At 36.3% G+C, this 10,843-nt stretch overlaps 1 protein-coding gene across 1 annotated transcript; it reads right to left on the bottom strand.

The window, feature by feature from the left end:
- Positions 1-5,672: 5,672 nt before the first annotated feature.
- LOC110569407 (olfactory receptor 5W2-like) lies at positions 5,673-6,614 on the bottom strand. Its single transcript, XM_021676294.2, has one exon. The coding sequence runs from the start codon at positions 6,612-6,614 to the stop codon at positions 5,673-5,675; it is 942 nt and encodes a 313-aa protein (XP_021531969.2).
- Positions 6,615-10,843: the final 4,229 nt, after the last annotated feature.

Here is a 10,843-nt window from a genome sequence, read left to right as displayed (position 1 = left end):
GATGAAACTGGGCCTGACAACTTTTTTTTTTTTTTTTTTTTTTTTTTTTTGAGACGGAGTTTCGCTCTTGATACCCAGGCTGGAGTGCAATGGCGCGATCTCGGCTCACCGCAACCTCCGCCTCCTGGGTTCAGGCAATTCTCCTGCCTCAGCCTCCTGAGTAGCTGGGATTACAGGCACGCGCCACCGTGCCCAGCTAATTTTTTGTATTAGTAGAGACGGGGTTTCACCATGTCGACCAGGATGGTCTCGATCTCTTGACCTCGTGATCCACCCGCCTCGGCCTCCCAAAGTGCTGGGATTACAGGCTTGAGCCACCGCGCCCGGCCGGCCTGACAACTTTTAAAAAATTCCTGCTCTCTGACTTTTGGTTCTAACTGTTGGAAAATTCAATTTAATATGAATACTCTCCAAATCTGTGGGTAATGATCCTCAACCACAGAATAGGGCCACAGCCTAGCCTTAGAGATTGGCCCTCTCATATCACTTATATTATGTCTATTATTTTAAAGTTGAAATTTCTACTATTTATTTCTGGGGAAGGTTTACCTTACACTTAATTTCCTGTATCTCATAGTCTTACTCCTTTACTCTTTTCACAATAAACTTTTGAGACAGCCATTTGGGAAGGGCTTCCTGCCAAAACTCAAACTGGCCTAGGTACTGGGAGAAGTGCACACTGAAGTGGAGCCACAGAAGTTCATGACGTTTGCCGTGAGGAGGAGCCTAGCCCCTCCTCTTCCTGAATGGAACCTGGAAATTCAATCTGTGAAGCGGGAAGCCTACACTAGCAGGAACTCTGGCCTTGCTGAGTTCCCGTTCTCTCTTTTATCCTTTTTGCAAAATAAATTCCATTATTATTACCCTTCAAATCATCTGCGAGCCTAATTTGTGGCCATATCATAAGGACCCAGCTCTTAGCTGAACTAAGGAAAAAGTCCCTCGACATTTATGGTGCACAATGTGGAGGCTTGATAAGCAGTGAGTGATATGGGGACTCAAAAACTCTCACTGTCATCTCTAAGCCTTTTTATGCTTGGACTTCTGAGGGAAGGGGAAACTGTGCCCCCACCTCCATCGCTCCTGAAAAAACCAGGTGTCAGGAAAGACAATTTTGAAACTGAAGTTTGATTATTACAAGATATTTTCAAGTGTAATGACTTTTTAAAAGACAATTTTCAAACATTGACTAAATTAAAACTTGTTTCATGAAAGTTTTTCTCTAGAATATGTTGAGTCTGAAATCTCTTGATTGGCAAGCAAACAGCTAAAATTTCTGAGGTAAGCTGTAGGAAGTAGAAAAGTTCTTCTTCAAAGTTTCCTTTCTTGTTAAAGAATAATAATAGTAATAATAATACTAAATGTTAAAAGTAATAGTCTCTTTTAAAGACTAACTTTCTTCACAGCCTTCTTGCTTTTTACTAGTGACTCTTTGTTAAGGCCTATCCTACGTAGCTGTTAGACATGCTCACAGGCACATAGTACATTCTATGCCCTTGTACTTTAACCAAGATATCTGTGCTAGATGTGCTCATGGGCATGTCCCAGCTTGCAGCCTATGCTCCTTCCTAATTTAGACTTCCTTTTTGTTCTCCATTGCATTTACCTGTTTAGAAAAGTTTTAAGTTGTTAGCCAATCAAGTTTTAGTTTTCGATTGTGAAACCTAACTCCAGCCAACAGAGATCAGACACAGCAGTAAAGATGACCCCAAATGTGTAAAAGATAAATATGTCTGTGTTTCCTTTGTTCACTGTACTCTCTTAGCAAGATAGCTAACAAGAGCACTCTTTCTGCAGCAAGTAAAGATTGTTTTGCTGAGAGATCCTTTGTCTCAGTGCTGATTTTTCTTTGTGACATCAAGCATCTGTTTCCAACAAAAGCTATTCTCTGAGAGCCAGGGATGAGAACCAGAGCCTATAGATGGTGGGTGAGAAGTTAGTTGGCCACTGGGGTATGATCTAGAGGGAAGTTATGGCTGGAAAGCGTGAAAACAGTGTTAAACTCAAAGGTGAGGATGAATGCTGGGATAGAGGATAAGCTAGAGAGTAAAGCCTCTGACAGTGAAACTGTTTGCTGTGTCATAAATCTAGAGCACAGTTTCATTCACTGCTGTGGGGTGCATTTTTAAAACAAGAAGGAATTTGTTTATACAGAACACTTTGAGGTAGGACTGTGGCCAATGGGTGCTTTAGTGAAGACTGGAATAGCATTCTGAAATTAATAAGAACTATGTGCTTCGTCCTAAATACTGAATAGGAGATTTTTTAAGTGCATGAGTTCATCACAATGAATAGGTATTGACTTTTTTGTATCTACATGTGGCATGTCAGCCACAGCCCTTGGGATAAAGTTTCACACTACAACATAAAATGAGGTACTCTGGGATTAATTGACTTCTTGGGATTGTGGGGTCTGGAACTTAAATCAATAGTATAGTCTCAGTCTTCTGACCTAAACATGGGAATGGTGCAGCCAGCACTGGTAGCCATGAAGAAACCTCTACTCAGCTCTAACTAGGATCAGAAACAAAGAAGTCCTAAGGTGGCTGGGAAGCCAGCTAGAAATATGACCTGAGACTAGGATTTGTAACTGTAGTGTGACCAACGAGGTGAGCAGGCTGTAAAGAGGATAGAAGAAGATGGAGTCTGCAGAGTATTTCATAACATGATACTGTGAACAATACCATCCTTCCTTTCAGCATGAGGAGGTTAGTACCTGAGAGTGGGCTCAGTATTTTCTTAAAGAGTCCCTTGACCAATATTAAGGAGATAGATAGATAGATAGACAGATAGATGGATAGATTGATAGATAGATGGATATCATTGATATATATCTAATCCCTGAGATGAGGGAGTTTGTGTGTGTGTGTGTGTATGTATATATACACACATATATACACATAAATACATATATATGTGTATATATATACATATACACACATGTATACACATAAGACATAATATACTTCTGTATTTATAGACAAAGATATGCAGCTTTAATTTTATTATACACATATTAAACCCATGTTAAAGAAATGAGGAAACGACTAACAATGTAAAATGAGTATTTTAGGTGTTTTTGGTTTTGTTTTGAGACAGATTCTCACTCTTTTGCCTTGGCTGGAGTGCAGTGGTGTAATCTCAGCTCACTGCAACCTTGATCTCCCAGGCTCAAGCCTGCAGCCTCAACCTCCCAGATTAAAGCAATCCTTCCACCTCAACCTCCTGAGTAGTTGGGACCACAGGCACATGCCACCACACTCAGATAATTTTTTGTTTAATTTTTTTGTAGAGATGGGGTTTTGCCATGTTGCCCAGGCTGGTCTTGAACTCCCAAGCTCAAGTGAATTGCCTGCCTTGGCATCCCAAAGTGCTGGGTACAGGCGTGAGCCACTGTACCTGCCTCAACTATTTTTCTTGTCTAGCACTATTGACTAATTGCTAATTTTCAGTATTTTGAATTCATTCTGTTAGTACTGAGGAGGAATTTTCAATGGCCTGAATTCCTATTCTTCTTTAGAAGTTGTGTCTGGAGGGTATGTTAACATATAAATTAATTTAGTATCATAAAAACTTATGATGGTCACTTCTTAAGAATAAGTTATTTTAATTATTCTAAAATAATGCTAGGAATGACTATAGCTAATAGATACTAAATCACTTGTTTCAGTCATTAGTTGGCTAATTTTTTTGTATTTGTGAAGACAGGCTCTGCCTATTTTACTCGGGTTGGTCTCAAACTCCTGAGCTCAAGTGATCTGGCTGCCTCAGCCTCCCAAAGTGCTGGAAGTGACCATGGGCCACCATGCCTGGCCAAAGTGTGTTTAGTTTTATATAGATATGAATATAATTAATATATTTTTTAAAAACTACATTGAGTTAGGGAATGGTTTGGGAAGTGATGGAGAGATCCTGATAATATATTCTATGAACAATCAATATGCTATTTAAAATTATAGAGGAAAATAAATATTTAAGAGAGAGTAAAATATTCTTGTTTTAAAATTCTGTTCAATTAGTAATGCAAAACAAATATTCTGCTAAACCTTTTATGTTTTTAATTAATTGTTTCACTCCTATGATGCTTTAAAGCATATAACAATCAGTGCAATTTATAACTAAAATGATATATACAATTATAGAAGGCCTAAACAAAACCCTATATAATTCATTACCTTGTCCTCCTAGTACCAGAGAATTGTGCCTTCATGTGTTTCTTTTATGACAACAATTTAAAATAAAGTGAATAATCCTTAGAATAAAAAATCGTGTTATGTTTTTCATAACTTCGTTAATTCCTAAATGATTTCAGTAAGACCAATATATGCAATTAATTAATTTTTTGAAACATATTGTAGGATTACCTAATAGCCAATCACTTAGAGATGACCACTACTAATTTTTTGTTTAGAATAGGATTCCAGTTTATTTCATAAATACACAAAGAAGTAATATAAATTATCATAAATGATATACTAATGTAAATATGACTTGTCATTTGTGTTTTTTTTTCCATTGAACATACTTTGCAACTTCACCCAAATCAATTGGACCTTCCATTTTTGAAATTTTAGTTCACATGAACCATTAACAGAATATAATGGTACAAACTCATCAAGGGAAATTGAGGCTCCTTTTCCAGTGGCCTTTGGAGAAAGTACAGATCCTTCATTCCATTTGTGCAGTCCTGTAGGTTGCCAATAGCACCATGCCTGTTCTCCAGAGTAAGGGCAGGGAGGAAGTCTGGAGGCTGGTGCTGAGACTATGAGACAATAATTTAATATTAAAATAAAAATCTGGGATTGTGATCCTGGGGATGTCTGCTGATATAATGAGGAATAGAGGATTTGAGAAAAATTATTCAGTATATCAAATGATCTCTGTTTGTAGTAACTTAATTCAAACCTAGGTCAAAAGACAAGAGGTACAGATGGATTTTATCCAAGGTGAACATACTAGAATGAAATGGAAGGGACTTCTTTTTCTGGTAAATGTACAAAGACTTCTTTTTGCATAAATTTTCAAGGGACATTGATTTGTGTATTGAATAACTGTTCATAAATGGCATCCTGGAGCCAAGCATTAAAAATAACAAAGCAGAAATAATGGTGAACAAGGCAGGAAAGGACATTACCTTTATGGAATTTTATGTCAAGGGCAAGACACTTCTTATTCGGGCAAGAGAATTCTTATGTGCTTTTATATATTTATTTACCGCTTATTTACTTATAAGTATATGCAGGACACTTATAGGATGATACTCGTACATAGGAAGAACACAAACCAGACTAAGTTTGATTCTCTAAAACTCCCTTTGGATGAGCAACATTTTTTATGGAATAGGAAATTTAGGGAGGGTCTGTTGAATTGGTGTGGGAAAATGGTTCACTAGAACCCACAACAGTTCACTGGGGCATGTTCATGAAGAGAGTGGGGAAATATAAAAGGACCTTCTCTGCTAAACAACAAAAGGAGTCTATTTCTACTCCTCCTTGGTTTAGAGGGAAGACTAAGAGAAATAATTCTTCCCCCCCAACACACACAATTTAAGCACAATGGTAAGTAATTCAAAATACCTTGAAGGCCGTATGGGTGACACTACAGAAACCTATGTCAAAGTACATGAACTTTAAGTCTCAGAAGTTTATTATTTGTGAATGCAAATCACAGTGTCATACAGAACATAATTTAGTGCTTATTACTTTCTTCAGAGCACCTTTCACATCCCTATTCCTTAAGCTGTAGATCAGTGGATTTAATATAGGTATGACAACCGTGTAGAAAACAGAAGCCATTTTGTCTGTTTCCATTGAGTAACTTGAACTGGGTCGGAAATACGTGAACAGGAGTGTGCCATGAAATACAGCCACAGCCATCAAGTGGGAGGTGCAGGTAGAGAAGGCTTTAAGTCTGCCCTCAGCTGAGCTCATTTTAAGGATCGTAATTATAATGTAGCTATAGGAGAGGAAGACAGTGACAATGCTGCACCCCACAACACAGCCAATGAATGTGAACATCACTATCTCATTGATGAATGTGTCTGAGTAAGAGAGGGCTAGCAAGGGTGGGATGTCACAGAAAAAGTGATTGATGACATTAGAATTGCAGAATGACAACCTGAATGTGCAGCAGGTGTGGACTGCAGAATCCACCAAGCCTACAAAATAGGCCACAGCCACTAGCTGGGTGCAGAGCCTCCTGGACATAGTGATCGTATAAAGAAGTGGATTGCAAATGGCAACATAACGATCATAGGCCATGACAGCCAACATGAGACATTCCACATCTGCAAAGGCTCCAAATAAATACATCTGAACAGCACATAAATTATACGGAATCCGCTTTTGGTCAGTTAAGAAATCAGCCAGCATCTTGGGAGAGACAGTGGAAGAGTAGCAGACATCGCAGAAAGACAAGTTGCTCAGGAAATAATACATGGGTGTGTGGAGTGTGAGATCCATCTTGATCAGTAAGATCATCCCTAGATTGGCAATCACAGTTATGCCATAAATCAGGAAGAAAAGCACGAAGAGCCCCTGCTGCACATCCTGTGTACCTGAAAGTCCTAAGAATACAAAGTCAGTAAACACAGTGCAGTTCTCAAGGGTCTTCATTCAGATCTGGAAATCCCTGATTGTGAAAGAAGAAAACAGAAGTGAAAGGTTAACATTATCTTACTATGCTAATAGTCAAACTGATGGTCTTTTTTTTAGTAACAAAAAAATAAAGGTATAAACAATCTACTGGAAAATATCCAATTTAATGTAAATCAACAAAATCAGCACCATAATATCTCTTACATTTCTGTGGCACTGTACAGAGACCGCAGTACACTTTCACCCAAATTAAATCATGCTAATTCATGAAAACCTATGCATTATTTATTTGTGGTGATTTTTGCTACTTCTCTTTTATAGACTAGGAAATTGATGTCGTCAGAGTTCAAGGTAATCGTTCTTAGTATAATTAGTTCGACCAGATAACCCGCATCTTATGACAAGATTATTGTTACTGCTTTTGCTTTCATTTTTGTAGAAATGTTGCGATATCTCATCATAGACAAGCATAGTCAAGTGATAAGTGCGGGTAATAAATATATCCCATTATGTTTCTGTCGTCATCCAAAAATGTGGAGCAGGCAGAGCAATGACAGGTTCTTACATATAACATTCCTCCACTTCCCAATAACCCCCCAGGTCCTATCCAGCATTAATAACCAAGCCTGCATCTCATTGTCACTGGGATGGAGACAGTCTGTGGTTCACAAATCACTGGAGTAAGAAGGGTGATGGTGCCATGAGAAGCGAGTAGAAAGGTCTCCATAATCAGTAAGCTAGAGTGGACAGACAGGAATCTGCCAGGGCTAACTACGCCTTTGTCTGAAACTGCTGTGGCTCACAGGAGATTATAAAGAACATTTTGAAGCTAATCGCAGGATGCTGCAGCACTGGTGATAGAGATGTAAGAAAGAGACTGTGGTTTACTATATGGGTCCCTCTTTCCCGATCAAGTGGAATCCACATTATCCATTCACCAACAGATCAGAGTTGCAAGAACTTTCACATGTCCACAGTCCTATAACCTCAGAAAAATTCATTCCTGAGCTGTGTTCCCCATCCCAATTACGAAGAAGTTGTAACAAATTTTTGTTTGTTTGTTTTCGTTGATTCCTCTCTTCTACACCTCTGAAACCTGCTAGACTTTAGTTAAAAAAATTGGCTGTCTTTGGGGAGCCAATTTTGTTATTGATCCCGTTGTTATATTTCCCCTAAACAAATTATATCTTGTGTAATATCACACATGTCTCCCTCTGCTCTGTGAGAGAGAAGAAAAGTAGACCTGAAGTTAGATGAAAAACAGAAAAAGGATGACATCTGAATAATGGTCTAGTGATCAACATGCAGGTCTCTAAAATTTCAGTCTAAACTTATTAAAAAACTGCCTTTGTAGACATATCTTTAAAAATGATAATTTTCTTTTTAATATAACATTCAAATATATATGTAAGCATAGATATTAAAAATACTAATAATGTCTGAACATCTCTATTGCTCATGCTAGCATTTTATTCCATTCCTTGCCATCTATGTATACATATTTAAAATAATAATTAAGGCGATTATTATAATGTTCACATTGTTTTATGCTCTCCTTTAGTTTTATATGATACTTTTAGTGGAAAATAATAAAAGAACTAAAGAAATATACAAAGTAAACCAGAAAATAACAAAAAATTAGTACCTGATCCAGAACTGCTGATTTCTTTACTGGAGCCAGCCCTCTCTTCACAAGGGTTCAGTATTGTTTCCTGACCTACCTAGATTATATAAGTAGCTCTGCTATGACTCTTGGGTGTTGGATACTTCGTCTCTCAGGAATAAGTGGCAAGTTTAAGAATGAGGTTTAACAATTAATCTTTTATACAGGTAGGGTAATGATTGAGAAAAAAATACAGACCATTTAAAATATTACTTTTTTTCTATCTAGCTTATGTTCAATATTATATTTAATTAGCAAAAGTAAAATGACTCTAGTCAAACAGTATTGATTGTTTCCAGTCCAGCAATCTCTACATAGGCATTTTCTTTTAATTGCACATTATACAAAACAAATACTCCTCCTACAAACACACTTAAACATACATACAACATTTCTCCTTTAACACAAAAATATTTAATTGAAAATAAATATTTTAGTAAAGAGAACAAAAGTAGGAATAATCATATTGTGTGAAGATAACTAGGTTCTGTTGTCTATGCTATTAGATTTCTGCTTTTTAAACAAAATGATGTCAGAATAACACATTTTATATGGAAATAAATAATATGATTAGAGAAAATGCATTCACTTCTATTTTTATATATATTAATTTATTTGACATATCTTCTACTAATGGCCATTTCATTTATATTACAATTCTTCATATAACAAGAAGTCTGTTATACATGCATAATTTATCATATCCAAGTGTTTCATTAAAATAAGTTTTTAAAAATGGCCTGTAAGGATAAAAGATTTGATATTAAATAAAGATAATTTTTTCCTTCTTACCAAGTCAGGTGTTTTATAATTATCTAATTATCACCACATATTCTCATATATTTCATATATTGTCACATATGTCCTGAGTTGTCTCAAACAACCTCATTATATGATGCAGAATCTGAAGCCCACAGCTGATAAGTTAACTTATAGTCTTATAGACATAGTTTGATTGAATCCATAGAAATTTCTCGCAATAGATTTTTTAATAAAGTGCAATAAAACAGATTTCTCTTAAAAGATAATTTTTTAAATACTCCTATAGAATATTGTAATGTGTTTATGCTAAAGTGATGTTTGAAAATTCACAAAATTAGTGGCCCATAGAATCTCAGAGATCACTCATGTCACTTCTCAACCAGGACAGGAGGATTCCAGCAGTGACTGAAGATAGAAGGAAGAAATAAGGTTTGCTAATGGGGAGTAATTTGTCTTGTTTATATCAACTAGGCACTTGATCATTATTAATATTGGTGCTAACAGAAAGTGATGTGGTAGGTCATTGCATTGTAAAATTGCAGGAAACAAGTAGAAAATAAAGAAATCAGTGCCCCTTAAAGTTGTGCAGCCTGACAGCCTTTGGGGTGTATCCTTTATATTGGCCATCTTCTGAGTGACACTTTATAATGCATTAATCATTACAGTGTACTTACAAGCACAAGTTACTATGTGATCTTTAAATGTCTAATGTTGATTGATATTTAAAGAATATGTACAATTATCATGTATATTAGCTGTAGTTCTTGAATTGTAATGTGGTTAATTACTATAAGTTCTGTATATGCAAAATTTGTGCAAACAGAAGTACAGTAAAATGAGCAAGACATGTACAAATTTATACACTTCAGTACTTTAGGTTCATTTCTGAAACCCCACCTGGAGTAAAAAGTTGTAGGTTTGTTGTTGTTATTTTTATTCGTTTGTCTTGTTTCTTGTCATAGTATTTCCCACGTGGTTTACATAAAGCTGGAGTACTTAGGTGAAATTCATTGAAACTGATATAATTATAGTTTTTGGAAAAGTGGTTCTTAGTAACAATTTTTAATTTTTTGATATTTCATTGTCGTTTTTGTGAGATAATCCTAATAGTAAAACGCCAAATATACTTTTGTAGGAGAGAATGTTGAAGCAAAGCTCATACCACCTAAGTAATTGCTAATAGTCTTCCATCAGGTAAACTCAGTAAACTAATATTTTGTTACCCAAGAGCTTTACCATCACTATTTGCTTCTCTGGCGCATATTTGGAGGATGTGGAAGTGTCTTTGGTCACCTTATTCTGATTTTTTTCCAAGCTTATGTTTATTCAGAGATACCAAATTTCCTTAAGCTACACTCTGTTTAGGCAGGATTAAAATTTTAATTTCAAAAACACAGCTGCCCCTCCAGACAACATAGTCTAATTCTCAGTCCCCATTTGTTTCAGAGCATGAATACCAATATATTATAAACAACTGGATAATTTAAATTATCTCCCAAAGGGACTTGTGCCTTAATAGAGAATGATTTTTTAAAAAATCATGAGTGAAAAAAGGTAAAATTTAAGATTTCACAAACAATTGAGAAAATAAAAACAAAAATGTCTGTATCTAAATGATGCCTTGGGTGTCGCTAAACATAGTACTGCATAGTCAACTGTCTACTTATAAGTTCTTCCTTCAGGAGATCATTTCCTGGTAGTGAATCATGGGCCATTATCAAGTAAGTTCAGTGCGTGATACTGGTACCAAGGAAAACCAGGATCATTAATCTCCTTGTTGCTGAGACCAAGCAGTGACTGTGGGCTGCCAGCATCTCTGTTT

This window comes from Aotus nancymaae, unplaced genomic scaffold (genome assembly GCF_030222135.1).
Source record: "Aotus nancymaae isolate 86718 unplaced genomic scaffold, 86718_ANA_hifiasm-v0.15.2.pri h1tg000059l, whole genome shotgun sequence".
NCBI lineage: Eukaryota > Metazoa > Chordata > Mammalia > Primates > Aotidae > Aotus > Aotus nancymaae.
The sequence above is the reverse complement of the archived record's forward strand: the minus strand, read 5'-3'. Positions and strand labels throughout refer to the sequence as shown.